The sequence below is a fragment of the Ochotona curzoniae genome, unplaced genomic scaffold (genome assembly GCF_017591425.1).
Source record: "Ochotona curzoniae isolate NIBS_2020 unplaced genomic scaffold, NIBS_Ocur_1.0 contig_3819, whole genome shotgun sequence".
Lineage (NCBI taxonomy): Eukaryota > Metazoa > Chordata > Mammalia > Lagomorpha > Ochotonidae > Ochotona > Ochotona curzoniae.
In genome coordinates, this window is record NW_024466004.1 from 17,409,655 (window position 1) to 17,434,585 (window position 24,931).

General features: G+C 36.7%; 1 protein-coding gene across 1 annotated transcript; it reads right to left on the minus strand.

Moving 5' to 3' along the window:
- Positions 1-18,860: 18,860 nt before the first annotated feature.
- Positions 18,861-19,464, minus strand: LOC121158329 (thymosin beta-4). The gene has a single exon (XM_040983024.1). The coding sequence runs from the start codon at positions 19,398-19,400 to the stop codon at positions 19,266-19,268; it is 135 nt and encodes a 44-aa protein (XP_040838958.1). The 5' UTR covers positions 19,401-19,464; the 3' UTR covers positions 18,861-19,265.
- Positions 19,465-24,931: the final 5,467 nt, after the last annotated feature.

Genomic DNA, 24,931 nt, shown 5'->3' on the forward strand with positions numbered 1-24,931 from the left:
GACTCTGGATAAGGGGTAACTACTGCGTTGGTCCCAACTCTGTTTGTTGAGATTGGTGTTTTTGAGGTAGTGGCTTAGTGGAAAATATGTTGCTGATCTCTTTTTCCTCCCTCATGCATTGATACGTGTATATGTTACTTTGCCTCATCTCTTGTCTTGATTACTACAGCTTAATAGCAAGCCTTGAAATCAGTGAACATGAATCTTCCAATTATGTTTTGTTAGGAAACTTGCTTTAGTTAGCCTTTGAAAAGTTTCTTTTCTAACATTACTCTTCCTTTTATTAAACCTATTTTTAACTTCTGAAACATTTATGACAGCATTTTGAAAATACTTATCTGCTGATTCTAACATGGGGCATCATTTCTAAACCTCTAACTTCAACTGTTTTCTGTGGTTTGGGGTTACATCTTGCCCATTTCTTTGTCTGTCTAGTATTTTTTATTGTAGACCAAGCATTATTGACAACTCATTGAGGGGAAGTCTAGATTATGCACTGCTGATTTTTTTTTTTCTCTGACAGGTTGTAATAATAAAGTAGTCTTTATTCTCTCAGTTTGAATTTTGCTATTCAGGTCTTCATATCCAGGTTCTTGCTAAATGGGGGATAGTGCCTCTATTTCACAAAGTGAGTCTTAATCCCAGAATCTGGCATTGCCGAGTTGTTAAATGGAATACTCAGTGACACTGTTTCATCCTGGCAGTGTTATAACTACCATCTCCTGTTGTGCTGATCAGCCACCAAGTCCACTGCAACTACTTGCTGCCGCTAGATAGTGCTGAGTCTTGGGATCAGATGAAGTCCACCCTTGAGCCAGGAGTCAAAGGAGGTTTGACACACGGACTGAATTCTGTGAATGAATTTCTTTATTTTTCTTTGTACTCCATTAATTCTGATCACTTTCACATTCCTGAAAATTGAGGCATGCATCCTCCTCATGAAAAACCCCATTCATTGCTTGAGACCTGCTCCCCTAGGGGAGACATTTCCTCCAATAGGGAATGTGAGTGAATATGAGGCTGATCCCTTTTACTTTCCATCAGGACATCCAGACCTGACCACATGCCTTTTTTTTTTTTTTTAAATGCACTTTTAAAATGTGCTTTGTTCAGTTTTGTGATTCTTGGCACTGGGAGAATAAGTTCTATGCAAGTTACTACATCCTGGTGAGAAACAGAAGGCAATGAACATTTTAAATAGGTCAGTGGTGTAGTGGTAAATGGAGAGTACAGAATAAAGAAGCTAGCCAAGTATAGGCACCCATTTATAAGGGAGGACAGTGTCCACTGGACTTGTATTGCCCATCAAGTTGCAGTTTTCAAGAACATACTGTTAAATTACATACCAATTATATTCGAAATTAAAAATCACTTTCCTTAAGGGCTTAAAGTTCAAAATTCATTTTCTAACTTACATATGTTGTATTTTTATTATATTCTGTCTCTACAAATTAAAAGGTTGTTTGTAGGTTGGTTGTAGGTTTTTCTGGGTTTTCTAGTTTTTTTTTTTTTTATCATCTTCTTAAGCACATTCGTTTTACCTTCTTTGCAAACTGCCAAGTATGAAACAACAACCAAGGCCCTAAATGTTGTATTTAAGAGCTTTTCATTGTCTTTTCATTGTCCCTTCATCAGAATTCTCTCTCCTGAGTGCTTGTCCTTTGTGTCCGGGATGGCGTGTTCTTGGCATTCATGTCTCCAGGTCTGATTGTTACTGCACAGAGCAGGTATTGCCCACCGTGGTGTACTTTTCCCTACTCTGGGTGGGCATCGGCTGCCACTGCACAATCAGGTACCATCCATGCTCCTGTAAGTAACTAACCAGACATTTTCAGCCATCCTGCAACCTTGGTTCAATGATTCAATGTGAGGTTATAAATGCACTGAAATTGCTGCCATTGTGCCTCTAGTTCAATAGTTTTCTGCACCACAAATGGTTTTCCTTTCACACATACGGCCCCGTAGTGTTTTTTTTAAGTAACTAACTTCTTAACCAGTTTTAGTATTCTCTTTTAAAAAATCATTACCAGACCTATCTTCATCTCAAAGTGTGGCAGGTAATATACTAAGAACATCAAAGCCTCATTATTTTATTAAATCTCACTTGAACATAAGGAATTTTCAATGCGCTTTACATTATTTTAAAACATTAAATTTCCTGTATAGATTTTCAAAATCAAGATTCAGGTCAAGTCCAATCCCACCAATACCCTCATTACTGTACATTATAATATTCAACTCCTTCAATGGAATTCTTTCCCCCCTTTCTTTTCCTTGCTTCTCTTTTACTTTATCTCACTGCTATTTGCTTTATTTTTCTTCTATTTCTACTGCATTTACTGTGTGTGGTTGCTTTAGTGATATTCATTAAAGTCTAGGGTTTTACCAGTCTATGAATCCCCAAGGGATGAGTTAACAATAATTTTTCACTAGCTCTTATTATCTTCTGATTGAAGTCACTAATTTACAGAAGTACCAGAGTTGACTCAGGAGTTTTTGCATAGCTTTCTCTCATATTTTATTGTTCTTTGTGGAATTATTAATAACATCTTCCCACTACTGATAATCCCAGAACACATTCCCTGGGATTCTGCTCAAACCATGTACTCACGTGACTATATTTCTCACAATACCCTGAATGATATTCTGAGAAGATGACTGGAGAATACATTTTACTGTAACTCTTGGCAAAAAAAGTGGTGTCGCTTTATTTCTGAGAAAGCATGTATTATACTATTTACTTAGTCCTTCTTTTCTACAAGGTACCATATGCATACTTCCATTATTTGCTCCCCAGGCTTCCTACCAGCGTTTTCTGGCAGTAATGATCACAAAATGCATTCACTGTTTTCTAGTTGTTCTTTATGGCTGCACTCTCCCAGCCACACTGTTTACTTCTTGTTAAAATGTGACTTAAGGGTCCCATGTGGTGGCCCAGCGACTGAAGCCCTTGCCTTGAACATGCTGGAATCCCATATGGGCGCCAGTTCTAATCCAGGCAGCCCCACTTCCAATCCAGCTCCCTGCTTGTGGCCTAGGAAAGTAGTTGAGGACGGTCTAAAGCCTTGGGACCCTGCAACTATATGAGAGAGGTGGAAGAGACTCCAGGCTCCTGGCTTCAGGTTGGCTCAGCTCCGACTGTTGTGGTCACTTGGGGAGTGAATCATCAGAGGTAAGATGTTCTTCTCTGTCTCTGCTCCTCTCTATATATCTGACTTTGCAATAATAAATAAATCTTTAAAAAAAAAGAAATGTGACTTAACTCCATTTAGTTGGAATGAATATTTAAATGTCCGTGGGTACTATTAGAAAAGAGGCCTGCCATGTGTAGAAAATTACAATGGAAAATGAAGGCTGTTTTGGCCCCAGGATGTTATTTTGTTTGTTGTTTTTAAATTTATTTATTTTACTATTTCACGGTACAGTGCCATAGGCACTGGGATTCCTTCTCCTCCCTCCTCCCTCCCTCCAAGTCCTCCCCCTCCAGCTGATGTCACCTATATTATTATAGTAAGAAGAAACAAAAAATTCCAAAGAAACCAAAGGATGGAGAAAGAGAAACTGAGAACCGAGGATGTGTTGCTGCTGTATTTTTTAATGGTTGAATCAGACATTTGCTGAACATCAATAACAAAATTACTTCAAGCTCAAGGTAAAAACTGGAATATTGTATGTTTGTAAATGTCACTACCCAGCACCTGACTACATGCTCTCAGACACATGGCAATCTCTGGTGTTAGTACTTGTCTTAAATTTAGGTCATTATAAACCCATTCCCAGTATTCGAAATTATTCTCAGAGATGAAGGAGTCAATTCACTCCTAGTCTCAATGTTTTCAGTCATGGGGCACAAGCCAGTCTAATTCAGTGTATTATTGAAGGAACACTGACAGAATTCTAGAAGCATAAGGAATTTGAATAAATTCTGCTTTAAGATTTATTTTTATTGGAAAGACAGATATGCAGAGAGGAGGAGACACAGATAGGAAGATCTTCTGTCCAACGATTCACTCCCCAAGTGGCCGCAATGGCTGGAGCTGAGCCAATCTGAAGCTAGGAACTCAGAGTTTCTTTCGGGTCTCCCACACAGGTGCAGGGTTCCAAGGCTTTGGGCCGTCCTCGAATGCTTTCCCAGGCCACAAGCAGGGAGCTGGATGGGAAGTGGGGCTGCAGGGACTAGAACCTGTGCCCATAAGGGATCCTAGCACTTTCAAGGCGAGAACTTCAGCTGCTAAGCTATCTTGCTGGTCAAACAGTAAGTCACAAAGCAAAACTTAAATCTGGTTCTGCTGTACTTCAAAGCACATTCATTTTGCTACCTGAGTATTATGACCTTTTTTTGTGTTACATCTACGTCGTGTGCAATGCAGTGTTGGATCGTTACTTCCTGATTGAGACTGAGGGAGTTTCGTGAGCTAAACTTACTTCAGTTATTGTTCCCGTGACCCCCTTTATTTGAGAAGTGGTCTGTCAATAAGACTGGAATTACATTTTGTTCTAAGTGTCCCACTGTGGTCCTACTCTCTAGTTCAATTCCATCTGTTGTATAGTACCAGGTAGAGCTGTATTGAAAAGCAAATGGAGGATAATAATAATAAAAAAAATTGGAATGGGAGAGGTCTTTGGGTATTTTTGGTTGGAAGATTATGATTTTTAATTGTGTAATATTTCTTCACACATATTTTCCTCTTCTACGATAATTAGACTTTGAGTAAATACTTAGTATTTTTATGCACAAGTCTAAATCCAGGAATAATGTACCATGGAATTTCTCAAGGCCATTTATTTTGCTAGTTCAGTCTGTGATGATTCAATGAAGAAAATTATAAAGTACATTTACTCTAAGAAAGCTGACATGCATGCCATATTTACATTCTGTAACGAGAGAAAAACATCCTGAAAATCAAAGAGTCATGATTCCTAGAACAGCACAAAATATGGTCACCTTCTAAACAGGCACTTTCTTATAGACTGTGTATGAACTAAAATTTCAAGACTTCCAGCTGTGTCAGCTTAAAAGTTGCTAAATGACTAAGGAGTATTCATGATCCGAGAAGGCTCAAAGTCATTTCTCTGGAAAATTAGAGAAGATTTTGAAGAAAATTTTAGAAGAATTGGGAGAGTACAAAGTGTTGTAATGACCTATTAAAATGGCAGATGATAATGTCTCTCTCAGGCAGCATACCAGACAATTAATATGTTTTGGCTGATAATTTGAATATAACAGTCGTTGGAAAAGCACATATCAGGGAAACATTCTCTAATTAATTTAAAAAGATAATGCTCAGATATTCTATCCTATTTTTTTCTAATTAAAACCACCTCCAGCATGCAAGATTTAAGAGATAGCATGGAGAAAAGAACTACTGATTTTATCTAACAGAGACTAGCATATTAATGCAGCTGAGGGGCATATTCCCATTTCTCATTTCTTACTAATCTGTGTTAACTACTTATTTAGCATCCAATTTTATGGCTCTTGAAATAACTCTGCTAGAATAACTGAAATAATTCATCAGGAGGAGATGGTGAAGGGCATTTGGGTGCGCTGTACAAGCGTTCTTCCATGTTCAATTCTCAGGAGAGAATTGAAAAATAAAGATGAGGGGAGCATGCATATTTTCAGAAGTGAATCTCAACATTTGGATCCTGAAACAACTAGTCTTCCCCCAATTTCAGCTTCTTCTGATCAAGTGGTGTGACAATAATTACTGCTAATCCTTAGACCAAAGGTCCATGCCAATACCTTAAAGAGTATGTTGCAGCACATTGGCTACAATCTAATTTCTGCTTTTATAGTTGAAATACAGAATTATCAGGAAAATCAAGATACCAAAACATAAGCCCTGGACTCTATTTTTAATAAACCCTCACCTTCCATCACCCCATTCCCTTGACTGAATTAAAGCTCTCATTCTCTCTAGAGAATGAGTTTCCTTCTTTTTTCATGGTCTCTCATGAATATACACAGCTATCTTTTATCACAACATCGTACAACACAAAGGGCTTTGGTGAAGCCAGTGCAGGTAGATGCTTGAAAATCCACTGCCTGCTCCTGCTTACCTGGCTGAGTGCTGGTCATAAACCTCCACAGCCATCTGTCTACCCATTGACAGTCTACTGAGGAACCTGACAGTCTTTTAGCAATTGAGGGACCCAAAGACAAGAGCAAATCACTCAAGTGGGTGATTCGTCATAGCCCTCTCTCATGAGTTTATGGTCATCATTTACATAGAGTTTGATCTATAAATTATGCTCTAAGTGGTAGTAACAATAATAGTGATAATTAATAATGATAATAAATAATAATAGTACTAGTAATGATAATAGTTATTTTATTGTAGCAACAGTAATAGGCAATAATATTAATAAGAGTTACATTAATGAGTTAGGTGTAGCAATGCCTAGAGGCCAGGCAGTAGGAGAAGAGCACCCCCAAAACATAACTCTTTGCCCATAATTTGCTTTTGCACTGCTTATCATATGTTTACAAAATTGTATGCTTTTTTACTGTAAAGTACACTTTATAATACTCAGAAAAATACTTTTCCTCAATTTGTCATTAATTTTTTTAACTACTTACATTGCCTTCCAAAAGAGAAAAATTAGAACATGAAATAAAATTATGGATTTATTTTAAGATTATCAAGAAGGCCATTTCTTATTTAGGATTTTGAAATATCTTTCAACATTTCCTTTTCCTGAATTTGCAACTGTATTTATTTCTTTAAATTTTAATTAACCTGAAATGAATACAGAAAAGTATTGTTTTGAGGATTTCTGGGGGGTGGGGCAGTCACGTAAAATAAGTGAACCTCAGGGTGCTGGATGAGCAGACTTGCGCTTGGTGTGGACAGCGACAGCGGCTGGCTGGGCGCGCAGAGACCAAACACAGAAGGTGAATTGCTCTTTTCTTCTGAGAGAGGAGACATCCTGCACTCTGCTTCACTCATCAAAATTTCAGAATTCCTGGTTCTTGGGATTCATGACATTTCTATGGGGGCCCTCGTGAGTGCGCAGATCCCTGGTCTAGACCTGAGATAGCATTGGCGCCCCAGATTTTGAAGTCCTCGGACTTGGACTGAGCCACTAGGGCACACTGGTTCTCTAATCTGCAGGCGACCTCTCCATGGGATATTTCAGAAGCGATCATTGTGTGAACCGGTTAGCCTAAAAATTCCTCTTTGCATATCTATCTATAAATACATCCTGGAATCCCTACTTACATCATGTTGTGATTTAGCCAGCACTTACTATCTCCAAACCTGCTATGTATATGTCTCTATGCCACTTACGGATCTGTTTTGTCTTTGTATTCTATGGGATAGCAACATTAAATTTTCCAACTTTAGGAAGATAATAATTGTCTTCAAAGTTCAATAGGTTTGGTAGCGATTATGGACTTCATTTTTCATGGATCTAGTTCTCACACATTCTACCGAATATTTGTTTCTTTTTCATTGCAATAATTATCAAAGGGATAAAGTGTTATTTCACTGTGTTTAACAGATGGCTAGTGAAATTTAACTTTTTTTCCTATTTTTTGTTGTCCATTCACATTTATTCTTTTAAGAACCGTCTATTCAGGTGTTTTGCCCATTTCTTGGTTGCAAATATATTCTTAAATTTCTGGCGTATTTTGCATATTAAATGATTTGGTGAATAAATTGCTTGCAAATACTATCTCCCACTGTGATGCATGTATCTCCACTTTATTGTTTCATTTATGGTACAGAATCTTCCAAATGTGATATAATTCCATTTATGTACTGTTTCTTTTGTTGCCTGCATGTTGGGATCCTTAGTAAGCACATCATTGTTTACTACAACAGTTTGGAGTGTGTCCATATGCTTTCTTCCTGAAGTTTCTTAGCTTCAGTTTTGCTTTAGATTTTTTTTTACCCATCTGGGCTGAATTCTGATATATGTTAAGAGGTAAGGATCTAATTTCATTTTTCTGCATATGCATATCCAGTTTTTCTGCACTGCTTGTTCAAACAACTGTTCAGTCTTCAATATGTGTTCATGTATCAGTCAAAATTAGTTGCATTTATGTTTGCGGATTAATTTCTGGAATCCCTCTTCTGTTATAGTGATCAAAATATTGATTTTATCTTAAATATCTTTTCATAGTTGTTGTGAATAGGATTTCTTTCTTGTTTTCTTCACAGTAAGGTTATTGGTATATAGAGATGTTCCTTTGTTTCATATGCTGATTTTTTTATTCTTCCATAATGGAAAAGACCACATACTCTGTTTGGGATAGTATAAATTGTCTATAAAGTTTTGGAAAACATCTTTAATATGTTCCTGAGGTTTGAAACATGACTATTCATAATGGACCTATAAATTTATTATGATATACTAATGAAAATATATCTAAGATATTCAGAATTATTCATTATTACACAGATAGCAATGACAAAAACTTTTAAATAATCATCAAGTAAGAGCTAAACTATTCAGGGTATATCCTTAATAGAGACAGATTCTCAGCTATGAAAAAACAGAGTAAGGTTATTATTTATGTAAGTTGAGAGATGTTTATAATAATCAAGTCAAAATGCAAGGGGTGATATATTACATGCACATATATAAATTCCTACACGTACATGTCACAAATATGTTTATATGTATAACACATTGATATGAATTTTGCAAAAACTCTGGTTAGATTTGAAACAGTAGTGTTAATGTAGGGATTTGCAGACTTGTTACTCTTGATTTTCATAAAATATATCTTATAATCATAAAAAAACATAAGTTAAAATCCAATTATTAGGAAATGAAGTTCAAGACTAAAAAGGTAACATGATTTTTGAAAACAATGTTAACTAACATTTATCATGTAACTGCCACATACTCTTTTCAAGTGTTTAATAATTCCAATATCATTTACATTTGTGAATGGCACCACGAGTAAACTTCCCAGATTTCAGATAAAGAAAATGAGTCACTCAAAATTAAAAGCCTTGCTTAATCAAATAACTAGGAAGTAAAAAAGTCTGTATTCAAAACCCAAGAATCCTTGTTTGTACTCCCTATCTTGTAGTGACATTGGAAGGAAAAGAAAATCATTATCTTATTTAAAAAACAGACATACGATGCATTCTGTTCTCATTGCCAAAAACATTGCCTTTGTTTTGATCAGGTTTTATTTGAAAATTTTGCAGCAATTACCTGATACTGTTAAGCTAGATTGTCTTTATAATCCCAATGTATTGATCTAAAGTTCCAGTATTTGGAACAACAATGAATAGGAAATAAACACTCCCTTTTATATGATAATCTTTCAGTCTCTTGATGAATGTATGATTTCTTCTTTGGATTTCAAACTAAGTACACACAATACCTTTACTTCTGAAATGAAATGCTTTCAAAATCATTTACTATTCTGATTTCCCTCCTGGGTATGCAAATCTGTTAAGTCAATAGTTCAGAAAAATGAAACAAACAAAACATTCTTTTCCTTTCAGCACTATGACTAGGATGAGTAAAATGAGGTTAGCAGTGTTCAGAGAGCAAAAGAAGCGGATTCTTGGAGTCAGGTAGAGGTGTACTTGGCACATCCCATCATAAAACACAGATACGAAAACCCACAATAATAGTCATAGTCATGAGATAGCATCAGAGCATATTAAGACATGAAATGCATGTTTTCTAGGGTACACAACAGTATTTAGGAAACTCATTTGTGTAAAAACAAATAAGTTCCTTGTCTTGTACTGGTAGAAAATTGGAACTTTAAAAGCCTTCTCTTGCATAAGTTTCATGAAAATACATAGTCTTGATTCATATAGAAATTATTCATGTGCCTATTAAGTTTCTGTACTCTGTTCTCAGAAGCAGTCACAGTAGTTCTGGAAGACAGGTGATTGTGTGCTGTGGGATGCAGGCACAGGCACAGTACTACTGAAGATTCGAGAAGTGTTCTCACACAAGTGGGTGGGATTTGTTGATAGGGAAATGAGAACCTATAATCAAGAACATTAATTATACTCATAAAGCTTAGATGTCATTCCAGGATTGTGAGAAAGGCAGTGATGAAATTAACATTTCAAGTAGAAAACTGTTTATACCACTTATTTACAGAAGCAGGGAACTGACACAACTTTTTGCAGAATGAAGCAAATATTCTCTAGAACTGCAATTGGAAATTGAAAGAAGAAAATGTAGAGTCAATACCAGAGATGGGAAAACATAGCAAGCTATATTTAAATTCATTTAAATTATAATGTGGAATTTAAATTTAAACATTTATTCAAGCAGTCAAATTGCCAACTGTTGGTTTTTATTGCTACTGCAATAAATTATCATGTGTTTAGCAGCTTAGAGCAACAATTTTGCCATGTTATAGTATTGTGGATCAGGAATGCTACATGGTTTGTGCTGGGCTAAGATGTAGGTGCCAGGCAAGGCTGTGTTTCTTTCTAGAAGAAAGAAGTCGTTTCCTTGCCTTTTGCAGTTTAAAAGGTCAGCCACTTTCTTTGGGTCCTTGTCACCTTCCTCCAGCAAAATGGATCCAGTCTCCATGCTGCATTTTTTCAGCCCTTGATTGCCTGCTTTCCTGCTCACCATGTAAATACTCCTGTAATCACTTTGAACTCATCAAAACACACACACCATGAATGACCTTAGCGACTGTGAAAGCCAGGAAACTATCAACTGTGTAGGGGAGGAAAAACTGAAACTGAACTAAAGCCACTGGACACTGCTTTCATCCTGAGACAGTAAACTGAGCCATGAGTTATTGTTTCCTTTAAAGAGCATCTAACCTGCATTTCACAAATTACTTCTGACCTTCTAGTACTAATAAGCTAAATATATATAGTTCTGCTGTAGACAGATAGATTGTGGGGGACACTGTACTTTGGGCACATGGTGAAGAATTAGCATATAATATAATGATCATTTTTGCATTTTGCATATATTTTCTTCCTATGAAAATACTTACAGACTTGGCAGAAAAACATGGCTGAGTCTGTCATTTACCTTCGGCCTTACAATCTTGCTGTAATTGCTTGCTAGCTCCAGGAGGCCTATTGCTTTTGTGTATTTTCTCCATAGATAATTTTGTCATATGTGAGCAAAGGCAATGTTGCTTTTCTTTTCCTAATATGTACAGTTTCCTTTTCCTTTTATTTCCTATTGCATTAGTTACAATTCAAGAAATTTTTAAGAGTTTAGTGAGAATAGAGATTCATGTCTTGCAGCTAATAACAGAAAGCTTCTGGAAAGTTGTTAGTTTCTTACAAGGGGTGATATTATTTGCAAGATTTTCTTTAGATGTTCTTGATTTTATCAAATTGAAGCCTCTGTATTCCTATTTAATTGTGTATGTAATTATAATTACTCACATAAATAATTTTCATTTTTCTCTTAAGATTTTAGTGGGAATGCCCAGGCCATAGCAACTCAAGTCTGATCCGTGAATTAGCACCATTAGCAACACTTGGGAATCTATAAGAGAATCATAATCCCAAGATCCACATAAAATTACTGAATCAGGATTTGCATACCAGTGATGTGGTATAGGCAACTAATATATACGTGTTGAAGGCCGAACTCAACAATATCAGGCATGGTTTAGTCTTGTCTTAAATATTTATAATACTTTCTACATCTTGCTTTTTCTGTGGGAGTGTCATTGATGTGGTATCTTATTGGCACTGAATTAGGGATACAGCACTTATTCTTTGTTTAAGGTTAAACAAAATGAACCACTTTTTCGGTGCATACTTCTGCTTTTGTGGAATGAGGACAAGATCTATCTTTCACAACTGTTCTATGAATTAAATAGCAAGATTCACATAAAATCAGCAACTCTGATGAACATTAGCTTTAAATATTCTGTCAATGTTTCCTGTGGTATAGGATCATGATTTCAGTTAGGTTTATACACTTTTATACAAAACAAGTCTTTTTTCTCCTCTTTAAGTCTCCATAACAAAGTACAACTGTAATCATTGCTTGTATAAAATTTTGTGGCTACTTCTTCTTTTGTTGTGCAGGATTTTGTGCCTCCATTCCCTATCTGATTCTGCCCTGCAATGGTGAACAGCTCTGAGCACGCTCTGTTCTTTTTCGCTATAGACAACACTCTAAAGTTAACACACGTTGCTATAAAGAACAAGCAGAATAATCTGGGACAGCAGGGGAGGGGAGGGGAGTCACTGCTCCAGGACACAAACCTCAGTCAGGGAGATCCAGTCAATGGGCCAAGCTTGCCAGTCTCCTGTAATTTAGGAGGGAAATTGTGAAGTGCTCTGCATGGTTTTACTCTTTTCTTTTCTTTTCTTTTCTTTTCTTTTCTTTTCTTTTCTTTTCTTTTCTTTTCTTTTCTTTTCTTTTCTTTTCTTTTCTTTTCTTTCTTTCTTTCTTTCTTTCTTTCTTTCTTCCTTTCTTTCTTTCTTTCTTTCTTTCTTTCTTTCTTCCTTCCTTCCTTCCTTCCTTCCTTCCTTCCTTCCTTCCTTTCTTTCTTTCTTTCTTTCTTTCTCTTTGCTTATTCCTCTTTCTATCTCTCTTTTCTTTCTTCAGTCCTATAACTCATGTATTTCCCCTTCCAGCCTCCTCAATCCCCCTCCACACCCCCACTGATTTCCCCTATATTATTATTGTTTCCTGTTTTTTTTAAACAGCTAACTAAATGTCAATCATAATGAAGGAAAACTGACCCCTAAAACACACTGCGATGAGAGCTGCCACCAGCTAGGGAGACCATTTGGAGGCCCAGTAAAATAAACATTGATCACATTTAAATGATTATACAGCTTGGAGTTGGTTTGTTATAGCAGCTATTATTACCCCGTTTTACTCTGTAGCATATCTTCCTGCCCTGTTTTGCTTTGGTGGATGCTCATGACTTACCTATGTTTAATTCTTATTGGGAGGTCAGATTTACAAAGACAAGGAGAGATAAAGAGAAAGATTTTCCCTCTGCTGATTCACTCCCCAAGAAGCAGCAATGGCCAGGCAGGGCTGAGCTGACCCAAAGCCTGGAGACAGGAGCTTCTTTGTAGTCTTCCATGTGGGAGCAGGGTTCCAAGGCTTTGTGTTATCCTCTATTGTTTTCCCAGGCTACAAGCAGAGAGCTGGATGGGAAATGGATCAGTGCCCATTTGGAATTTTGGCAGATGCAAGGCAAGGATTTAGCCACTAGGCTGTTTCATGGAGCCCTAATCTACTCGCTTTTCACAATACTCTTTGCAGTGTTCTCACTAGATCTCCATTGTTATTCATCAGGATAATATCAAGATGACTTTGCAAACATCCTAAATCATCTTGAAGTTTTATATGTTCCTTAACATATGAAATATAGATCTTATAAATATAGAGAGAATTTAGCAAATGCAGTACTATGTTTTTTTTTTTTAAATTTAGTTATTTTCATTTGAAAGGGAAATTTACAGAGAAAGAAGGAAGGAGAGACAGAGGGAGATCATCCATGTGTTGGCTCACTCTGAAATGGCCTCAGTAGCCAGGGCTGGGCAATTGGAAGCCAGGAGCTAGGAGTTTCCTCCAGATCTTCCATGTGGGTGTAGGGGCCCAAGGCCTTGGAATATTTTTAGCTGTTTTCTGAGGCATATCAGCAGGGCGTTGGATAGGAGATGGAGTGCTTAGAACTCAAACAAGCTGCCGTATGGGATGCCAACACCTTGGGAGAAGCTATTATGTCACAGTGCCAGCTTCATTAATTATTTTATTTACTTGTTTTTTAGTAACTCAAGGAAGTAGGATATCAGTAAGCATAGTAGAGTCTTGAATACTGTAATTAATGACACAATAGTTGTATTGTTTATCCTAGGAATAAATATTACATCTTGAGATATGTTGTTCACAATAACATAAATAATAAAGAATGTAGGCAGATCATTTTTAATGCATTCTAAGAAATAGTCAAATACTAAAACTTAAATAATTTTCCCATTATTGGATATTTAGATCTTTTCTAATTAGCAAAACATATATTTAATTGGATGTTAGTGGTAAATACTGTGGTCAAATATGTTTAGGGAATGTTAGATTAGACAGAGTTCTTTGCTTAAAGCTTTTAATTTTATGTATTTGAAAATCAGAGTTAGAAAGAGAGAGAGATGTTTCAGCTACCGATTCTTTCCCCAGTTGGCCACAATAGCCAGGATAAAACCAGAAGATAGGCCCTTCTTTTGAGTCTCCCACATTGGTACAGGGGCCCCTGACACATCATCTGGGAGATGTACTGGAAGTGGGGCAATCAGAACTCCAGCCAGTATATAGGATGCCAATATTGCAGCGTAGCTTAACGCACTACACCATGATGCTCTTCCCAACAGAATTCTTATTCTAGAAACATTCAGTAATCAGCACTCTGTTAATGGGTATGGGGAAACTATAGCTGAGGGATTTTCATTGTTGAGATATTTGTCATACTTGTCACACAGGCACACACACACACACACACACACAGAGTAGGAACTTTTCCCACCATACAGTTTCTATGGTCTACTCTTTCACTATTGTGCTAAAAACTGTGTCTCAGCAATAACAAATTAGTAACCTATGATGATGATGTTTATCCTCAAAATTTACTGCAACTTGATGCAATTACAAGCAGATAATTAAGTAAAATAAAAGATTTTTTTTTTTGGTGAAGAAAATAAAGTCAAGTTCCACATACACTTTAACATTCCTATTTATAGAATATCCAATCCTTTTCATAAGTTTGCATTTTATTTTTTTTAAAAAATTATTTACTTATTTATTTGAAAGACGGTGTTAGAAATGTGTACACACATATATACACACAAAATCTGAACTTATCGACAGAGAGGGAGAGAGGGAGAGAGAGATTTTCCTTGCATCAGTTCACTCTTCAAATGGCTTCACTCGTCACAGCAAATGGACTACGCCAAACCCATGATCCTGGAACTTTACCTAGGTCTCCAACGCAGATGACAACTTGAGTCTTCTTTCCCAGAGACATTGGCAGTGAGCTGGATGGTAAGCAAAGTAGCCAAGTCTTAAACCAGTGCCCATATGGAATCCAGGTGTCACAGGTGGTGGCTTAGTCCATCCCAGTGGATGAATAGCCTTATTTTCTTGTTCTTTTGATTTACATTTTTAAAGACTTCTTGGATGAAATATGTAATATACTAATGAAAGAATCTGCAGAATTCACAAGAAAATCAAAAGATATCATGAAGAGATTTGAAGAATTATTATTGTTAAAATTATTGTCCATTCTATCTATAGCGAAATACAATGACAGACCTATAAACTTGTATTTTCTAATTTTTTTTCAAAATAGATGGATTTTTTGACTCTGATGAGAGATGAACATCACAATAGATTAAACTGACACATCTGAAGTATCCTATTACCAAATAGAGTTAAGAAATAGTTAAAGTAGGGCCTGGCGCAGTAGCTTGGTGGCTAAAGTCCTTATCCTGCACATGCCGGGATCCCATATAGGCATCGTTTCTAATCCCGAATAGCCCTGGTTCCCATTCAGCTCTCTTCTTGTGGCCGGGGATAGCAATTGAGGGTGAGCCAAAGTCTTGGAACCCTGTTCCCCTCGTAGGAGACTTGGAGAAGCTCTTGACTCCTGTCTTCGGATCGGTTGAGCTCTGGTCATTGCGGCCACTTGGGGAGTGAATCAACAGTGGAAGATCTTTCTCTCTGCCTCTCCTCTTTGTGTATCTGACTTTTCAATAAAAATAAATAAATAAATCGTTAAAGTAAAAATGACAGATGGTGAGACAGTGAGAGCTTTTCCATCATCAGTCACCTCTTATAAGAAAGAGCTATATCAAACATTGCATTTGGTGACATTTAAGATTTATAGCATTTTCTATATTCTATGAGAGTTAAAAAGGCATCCCATATTGATTATTTCATGCTTCAACATAGAACAAACAGCCATCAGAAATGTGAAAAAAAAAAAACAGTAGTAGGTTGTTTCTTCAGGGAAGATGTGTTTCCTCAGTGCACTGCAATTATCGTACCCGATACTGCACAGCAGAAAAATCTGCAGCCCCGCCCTCGGCAGAGTATCATTGCTACCCAAGCTTCTATGGGGAGTCCTGCCAAGGACAAACCGCTTTATCCTGAACAGCACATATTAACAATCTGTGATGAATGTGGTAGAGCAAAATTTTTCTTAACCACCATGAATTCTGAATTTCTACTTTTAATTAATAACTCATTTACATTGACTTTAAATACATTTTCTGTTCAGTGCCTTAGACTCTTTTCCATTGCTCTTGCAAATCAATGGCAGCAGAGTCTAAATGGCTAATTGTTCATGTCGAGTGGAAGGTATTCAATCAAAACGATTACATGAATAAAATGCAAATCCTCACGTGCTTTTTTTTATTATTGTTAAGCACATGTCGATGGAATATCAGATATATGTCACCGAAACATTCATTACAGACTTCTTTTAGGAGAGTAATGCCACAAAGTACATCTGGCCATTACAATTCTGACAATGCATTCAAACTGATTTCTAAATGTAGAACAGTCTTTTATGAGCTTGTTATTCAAACCACTATGTGGCTGCCTTTGGTTTTGTATCCAGAGGTCAACACATGGTGTAACAAAGAATCTTAGCTTCCTAACCAAGCTTCCATTTCCTCGCTGGCAGTCATTTTATTTAAATCACATAGATAAACTTCTCCCCAAACTATGGCTGCATCACATGTTCCAGTGATTTTTTATTTTTCTTTAGGAAAGTCTGTGTAAAATTCCCTGTGAGAGCAACAGGGTGTTAGTCAATATTGTCAGTATGTATACATAAATAACATAATTAATTCTTTGGTGCATGCTACTTCAACACTATGAGAAACTTGCAGTCTGCAACTCTGCTTTCTGGAAAAGCACATTTACATATTAGTATGCATAATATATAAAGTAAACTAGTATAAAGAATTAAAATAATTTATATTGCATTTATGTTCCCAAGTAACTTTATTTTTCTTAGTGCTGTGGGATTTAATCACATTGTATGGAAAAATCAGTAAACGTAAAGTCAGGAATCTGAATTTAATCTCAGTTCTACCAATTAATTCCTTGGCCTCCATGAATCACTAATTTATCTAGGCTCCAAAATATATGTGATACTGTGTGTCTAGATTATGGTGTAACATTATTACCTAGGTTTTTGCTTCATACTTGAAAAAAAAAAAGTATTCTAAATGGAGGCACTGACTCAGCTCAACAAAGTGATAAGATTTATTCCAAAGGTGAGTACACAGACATATGTAGGTCATGTTGAGGGAAAGTGGGTCAAAAAGGGAAAGGATACGATTGTTCCCTTCAGTACTGGGTCTCAGGACGGGGCATCTCATGCCTGGATCGCAGATGCCGGCCACTATGTGCACATGGTGAGCTGTCCCCGGGCCTGCCTGGGCTCTGAGGGCTGCTCCCTTCGGGATGAGTACACCAAGGGGGGAGGTCTCAGTGACTGGGCAGGTCCAGGGCCCAACCATCGCCTTCATTGCACAGTGAATGGAATTGGGGAGGGGCGCGACCTTGTGCCTGGGAGTTTAAACTTCCAGCAGCCTACTGGCTGCTGGTGGGTCTCAGGATGGGGTGTCTCATGCCTGGATCCCAGACGCCAGCTCCCATGTGCTGTCCCCAGGTGGCCAGTGCTCCGCCTGCTGTTCACCTAGCCTGGGAGCTCTGGGGTTTGGTTCTTTGAATCACTGCTTAGGTAGCTCCAGGTTGAACCCACTGTGCTTCTAGGATGTACTTAGGATTGATCTCTGTCACCAAAAAAAGAAAAAGAAAAAGACTGAGAGAGATACTTAACATTAGGCAGAAGGAAGAGTTAATCTGTAATACAGATCTACTGAAAGCCTTGTTTTTTCCCAGAAACTCTGGATCTAGACTGGCATTTCCAAGTAGTAAACAGGAGTCAGCATGGCAGCCTTATGCAAGGAGTGTTGTCATGCTGAAGTGGACTTCACCTGGAGGGTCTTATTTTACCAAAGCAGCTAGCAACCGGTGATGCTGCCCATGAAGGGGCCAAGACAACCCTCAGTGCTGAGGCTGCTAGTTATTCCTTGAGAGGGAATCTGAACACAAGGTATGGGCCACAAGAAGCCTGCACTAGCTGAAAAATCATGGCTGGACGGAAGGCAGAAAAGAGCTTAAGGAGTTGGAAGAAAAGAAAATTAATGCTTATTTAGTATATATTCCAGACACTACTTAAGGCACTTTTTTGGTAATCTCATTGGATTTCGTTAAAGATTTATTTATTTATTTATTTAAAATGCAGAATTTAGAAAGAGAGAGACAGACAGAGAGAGATCTAATTTGCAAGTGCATTCCCCAAATGACTAGAAGGACTGGAGTTGGCCTGATCCTAAGCCAGGAAGCAGGAGCTTCTTCTACATTCCATGCCTGAGGGGCAGAGGTTCAAGGATTTGGGCCATTTCCACCGCTTTCCCAGGCACATGAACAGGGAGCAGAATCCGAAGTGGAACGACCGGGTCTCTAATCAGTACAAGTGAACTGCTACTATAGATGAAAAAAATTAAGTTTCAGAAAAGCAGTGTTGTCATGACAAAATCACGCATCTTGAAGGTAGCTAGGGGAATGTTATTTCATCGCAGGATTCTCCAAAATTAACAAGATCTGATTTTGCTGCAAGGGGGAAGAAACACAAAAGTCTCCAGTGTGATCTTTCCCTTTTATCACAATATAACCATGTATCTTAGCTGATAATTCTGATCCAAAGATCAGTACTGAATATTACATAAATATTTAAGGACCAATCTGTTCAATATTTCTTAAGCAGCTTTGGTTTCTTGTCATGTGATTTTTGTTTATAGTGCAGAGCATGTCTATAAGTACTAAAATATCAATCAGGACAATAGTTTTTTCAGGTTTTAAAACTTTATTTGCATATTAAAAACATTGTGCATTCCAATAATTAAGATCATTTGAACAAAAAAAAAATGGCACTCTGATTAAACTGCATTTGACAGCCTGCAGATCATCTTGGACCCATTGGTTTTTTTCTCTAGATTTCATTGTCCCACCCAGCTTCTTCCTTCACCAACATGCACATTCTTTTCCTTCCCTGCCAAAAAGAAGGGAGATGGGGGAGGCAGGTGTGGCCTTCATTGTATGTAGTTCTCCATTCTTTGATGTGAAATGGGCAGCACAGTCATCTCAACTTGATCCAACCTCTTTGCATCTTACAAAGTTAAACAGCTAAAAGAAGTAAAATAAGGCAATGCTTGTGGAATGTACCGTGCTTATTGGCAGTACACACATCATTACGATTCGCCTGCTTGCTTCTCTTGTTCAATTGTTTCTTTTGAAGGCAGTGGACTTTTCTCTTGCATTTCTGTCTTCTTCAGTTTCGACTTATCAAATTTCTTGATCTCAGCCATATTGGGTTTGTCAGACATGGTTGTAGAGGAAGCCAAGAGAGGAGATCAAGCAGGTGAAGTTGGATCAGCACAGTGGTCACCACCGAGTGCCAATCAGGACAATATGAAACCGTGTTACAAATGAAGATATATACTTTTTGTTTTTAGTAAATCAAACAAAGTCTGATGAAAAAAGAATAAGACAGAGATCTGATTGAAGAACTTGAAGTCCAAAAACCAATTATCATTGCTGTCCAGTTGTTCACAGTTTAATATGGCAGAACAGTTTTATATTTTTATTGAAGTTGTGTCATCCAAAATGAAAAATATTCTTATCAATTAAGTCAAATGAGTTCCAAATTGCAAGCTTCCAATATACGATGGCTTTCATAATATGTCTCTAATAATACAACAGAATGAAAGGGGAAGTATTTCCAAATGAGCATTACAGCAGAAATTCATTACTCATAATAATTATTTCTCTCAAAGCCAGTGTAATTCCAGATAATAAATTATTTCCAAACTACACTTTATTTACGTATTTTTGGAAACTGATCATTTATTATGTTTATAAAGTATTCTTTATAAACAGAGCCTGTTTTTTGAAACAATAAAATAAGGAATATTAGCCTATACCTTCCAAATGACAGATTTTAAAATATATCTTGATCACAAACAAAAATAAAATATTAAAAGCCTCCTTAAATTTTTATTAAGAAGAGGAATAGCCTTAATATTCCATTGACTGGTTAATATGTCATTTGCTATAGCAATTCTATCAACTGTGAAGTAGGATGACACCAATGTAATAGCTAACTTGCAAGTTAATAAAATGCAGAATCTCTTAACTTCATTGCACCAAATAGTGTATCACAATTTAGTAGTAAACATTTATTTTTCAAAGTATGTCAGGTCTAAATAATAGTAATTGGACGGCTCTTGAAATCTAAAGACAGGGGCTACACTGAGCTACTGCTGTGGGCTCTCTGTGTGACTTGTTTGGCCCCTACAGTACCCTTCTTAGTGTCATTTTAAAATTCTCATTACTAAAATGAGGATATGAAATAACTAACAGATGGTTATTGTAGGCAAGAATTTAGGCAATATGAACAGTTAAGTTGTATAAATACTAAATCTCAAACCCTCTGGGATATTGTGAGAGGTGCCCCAAGGGAGGATATCATTTGATAGAAACAATACTACGACTGAGGTTCTTCCTACTCCAACCCTTGCTAATACAATATGTAACCAAAACATTTTGTTGTTCTACTGGATAGGAAAAAGGTTCATTTTAAAAGATAATTTGTGTTTCACTATTTTGAGGGAGATTGACGACTTGACCCAATTCAAAATCTCTTTCTACTATAATTATTTTCCCATGACCTTTGCTGTGTTCTCTTTAACACATTGATTTGTAAGAACTCTTGAATGATTAAGGACATTCATAGAGTGATAAGCTTTTGAAATGCTGTGGTCAGTATGATTTGCCCTTTTATTTTGCATGTAATATTTATGTTATTCAGTTATTTGATTTGTGGTCATTATCTTTTCTTTATGTTACTGTTTTTGCTATCACCATGAAGTTCTCTTCTTTTCTTCAGTTCTTATGAAATGTAGCTTCTATATTTTCTCCAGCACACTCCATTTTTTAGCTCTTAAAAAGTTCTTGAAAACATTTAAACTTTACCTTTTTAAAATTAATGTTGCTGACAATACTAAGTTTTTGACCCAGACTTGAAGGAACATATACTCATTTCTTGCTCACAAATTTATCAAATGATACCTCAACTTTGCAACTGAATTTGCCACTCTTTTGAACAGTTAGACATATCCTTCCTATATGAACTTTCAAGGTCGTTCAAGGTCATGTGTCCAGGAGAAGTGAAATGTTCAGGCACCAAAAAATTAGACATGACTATCTGTGGTAGGTTCATTCATAACAGCTAAATCCTGAGAACAACCCAAATGCCTATAAATAAGAGAGCAGATAAGCAAACTATGTTACACTGGACAATGAAATTATTCAGCAATATAGAGGAATAATTTACTGAAAGATGCAAAATCATGGGTGAATCTTAGACACTATAAGAAGAAAAAATTGGGCACAAAAGAATACATTTTGTATAATTTCACTTATACAAAATACTAGGATGGCTAAAACTACCATATAGCAAGATAAATTAGAGTTATGTTCACAGAAAACAATGAAGTAAGGTAATAACTGGATCTTCTCTTGGTAAATATAGCTAAAACAAAGACCAAATCATACTGCTGCTATTTTAGGTCTCCAAGAGCAGATGACAGCAGCTGAAACTGAAAAAGTCAAATTGAAACCAGTCTTGTAAAAATCACCATATCTTAATTATTCATAGTACTGCATGTTGAGCATACTGTGAAAAAAATCATTTATAGAAACATGCAAAGATTGTAAAGCAGAAAATGAATATTAGCAATAGATTTAACATAAAATATATGAAGGGTGTATATTATATATCAAATAGCAATGTTTTGTACGCTCTATATTATATTTTAAAGCATTGATATTACATATTTAAAGCATACTTATTATATTTATCTTTCTTTTATATGTTTCAATATATATATTCTTACATGAGACATATTGATATCCAATTATGGGTTGAACTGCATTTTCAAAAATACACAGTGAAATTCTGAAATATGTAAATATGATCTTATTTGGAAAGAGAGTTTTTACTTATAGAATTAGGAGGTAAGTAAAAATAAAGTCATGCTTGAGAAGATCAAAACTTTAACTTGACTTTTGCCCTTCAAGAAGAGTAGAGACAACATATACACAGAAAGGACACCAAGCGTTGACATCGAGTGTGGGGATGTAGAAGCTGGAACATTGCAGCGACAAGAACATGAATGCCTAGGGTTGCTGAGCCTACCAGAACCAATGGAACAGTGTGGAGCTTGGTCTTTCCTATCCTTTAGAAAGAGAGATTGGCCCTACCATCACTGTGAACTTAAAATTCTAACATCTGGAACTAGAAAAGCATAAATTGTTCTAACATCTGGAACTGGGAAAGCATAAATTGTACATTTTAATCTAACCAATTTATAGTACCTTGTAACTGAGGAAGCAAATGCAAGTTAAAATTCTGTGTGTGTGTCTACACATGTGTGTGTATATATATATATCTGTTATCAGTAAACATATTATGGATTTATGCATACAAATTCAAATATATCTATAGATATATTAGTAAACAGCACATCATTTTGTAGTTAGTGCAATTGTATATTTATATTATTTACAAACCTATATTGAGCTGTTAATCCCATTCTTGAGTATTAGTCAATATTAATTGCACAGCATGCTGGTGGCTTCCATGTGTACTCCTTTTTGCTTCTTTGGCAGGCCAGGATCACTCTGCCCTACCTGTAGTGTTTTCTGTTGCCATATTCATAACATTTTGTTCATGTAGAAATAATGATTTCTGATATAACTAATCATTATGAAATATTTGGCACACATCAATTATGATTTTGTTCTGATAGATTCTGTGGATTTCATGACATAATGCATAAGATTGTGCTATGAGATCTATTTATTATTTTTGGTACCAAACCACATATTTGATGTCTTTAATTCAGAAAGTCATAATAATTCCTAAATCCTGTTTTAATTAAAACTCACCTGATGTTACACTTATGATCAGTAATTGTTTCTGAATTAGCTTTTGACACAAACTCCCTTCAAAGTTATTTTATAATCAATAGCCATTCCCCAAAATCCTGTCATTTTGCACTGGTGTTATTATTCATGAATTTGCATAGCTTTAATAATTGTTACAGGCCTTGTTGAAGCTCCAATTGGGAATATCTCTCAGTTTTGGGGCAGGCAGATGTCTGAATTCAAAAATGTTCAACAAGTATTAAGAGAAGCCCAATCAACTCTTGATACAGAATGTTAAAACCTCAACATGACAGCACTCCCTGATGTGTAGCATGTTCCTAGCTTGTGTCTCAGAAAAATCTTATATGACACAGAGAAGATTGAAAGACTGGACTTGATACCAGTCTAGAATGTTCCCAAATTATGGAATTAGGAAAATCATTATCTCATTTTACGTTGCTGCCATTCCAAGGTCACTAGCAGGGAGTTGATCATAAGTGAAGCATCCATGACAGGGACCTGTGACATATGTGATACCAGCATTGCAGGTGGAACTTTTACCTGATATGATACAATACTACCTTCCAACTGCAGTTGTTATGAGTAAGAGACATCAAAGGACTGACAAAAAAAAAAAAAAGAGCAGTGCAAGTCTACTTAGCCTAGAACATCAATGGCAGAGAGAAGAGAGCCTACCTCCTGCCTGGGTGAGGACTGAAATTCCTAGGCACACTGTTAGGTCCTTGCATTTACTTTTCATTTATGCTCAGAAAACTCAGGATTCCAATCCCAGGGACATTGACTGACATACCAACTCTTAGTGGCATTGATCAATCATTTTAAATCCTCATTTCATTATAGGTAGTTTCCCAATGAATAGTGATTTTTTTTGTTGGTTTTAATAGCTATTCACTTTTGCTTTGATGGTTGTTAATGCACAACAGTAGCAATTTGAAGTCTGGAGGTTCTGCTACACCTTATCTCTTCAAGCAGTTGAAAGAGCAAGAAGTGTAGACAATATGTTAACACTACATGTAAGTTCTTGATTACCTTCTACCACTATTTCAATGTCACCTCCTCAATTGAGGTGTGTAACGATTTTGGGGGGTGTTGCAGAGAAATCTCTCATACCTAGACTAATGAGTCTTTATGTTCCATCTAATAGTATAATGAGTGATCCTTGATGTCCTATCACATTTGTTCTTTGGTTATCTCATCCTATTAAGTGTGGTATATGAGTGTGTGTGTAAGGTGTGTGTGTGTGTGGTAGGGGAGAGGATTTTAGGAGTAACCTTGTTGGTCTTTTATAGAGGGTGAGGCCCAGACTGAAACTATAAGGACTGGAGATTCCTCCCCCCACTGTCCCCACGGAAGTTTATTGATCTTCTGGTTCTATGACCCAATTGTGGTTCCTAGTTTGTTTACAGATGTCCGTTGGTTCCATGTGGAAGGACCTCGGGTTTCTTCATCTCCATGTATTTGGACCAAAGAAGGGGTTCCTGTCCTCTGGGTTCACTGCATTCTAGGCATTCCAAAGCCCCGTGTTCTCTTTTGGCGGTTGCGTGACGTTCCTTGTCCATATCTGATGGACCATGGTGGGAGTCCGGAGTCCATTATGGGTGGGGATTAGCCTCCTCCAGTCCCTCTGTTCCACTCTGGGGTTCTCCCCTATTCTGTGCATTGACCCCTTGTTAATAGACTGTTTGGTCATTCCTGATTCCCCCTTGTGGGCATAAAGAGCTTTTGCTATTGTTAATGCTGATCTGGAACTATCACTTTAAGATACATAATCCAGTTCCTGCAAGTTGCAACTACGTGGATTGCTAGCATTTTCAGGAATGAGAGATTTCTTTTCGCTATGTTTTCCTGCCATTGCTGTGTCAAAAATTGGCATATATTGGGATGTAACGAATTTCGGAACTTATGG

What these genes read in the sequence shown, in the direction of transcription:
- LOC121158329 (XM_040983024.1), bottom strand. Translation starts at nt 19,400, where the DNA reads ATGTCTGACAAACCCAATATGGCTGAGATCAAGAAATTTGATAAGTCG.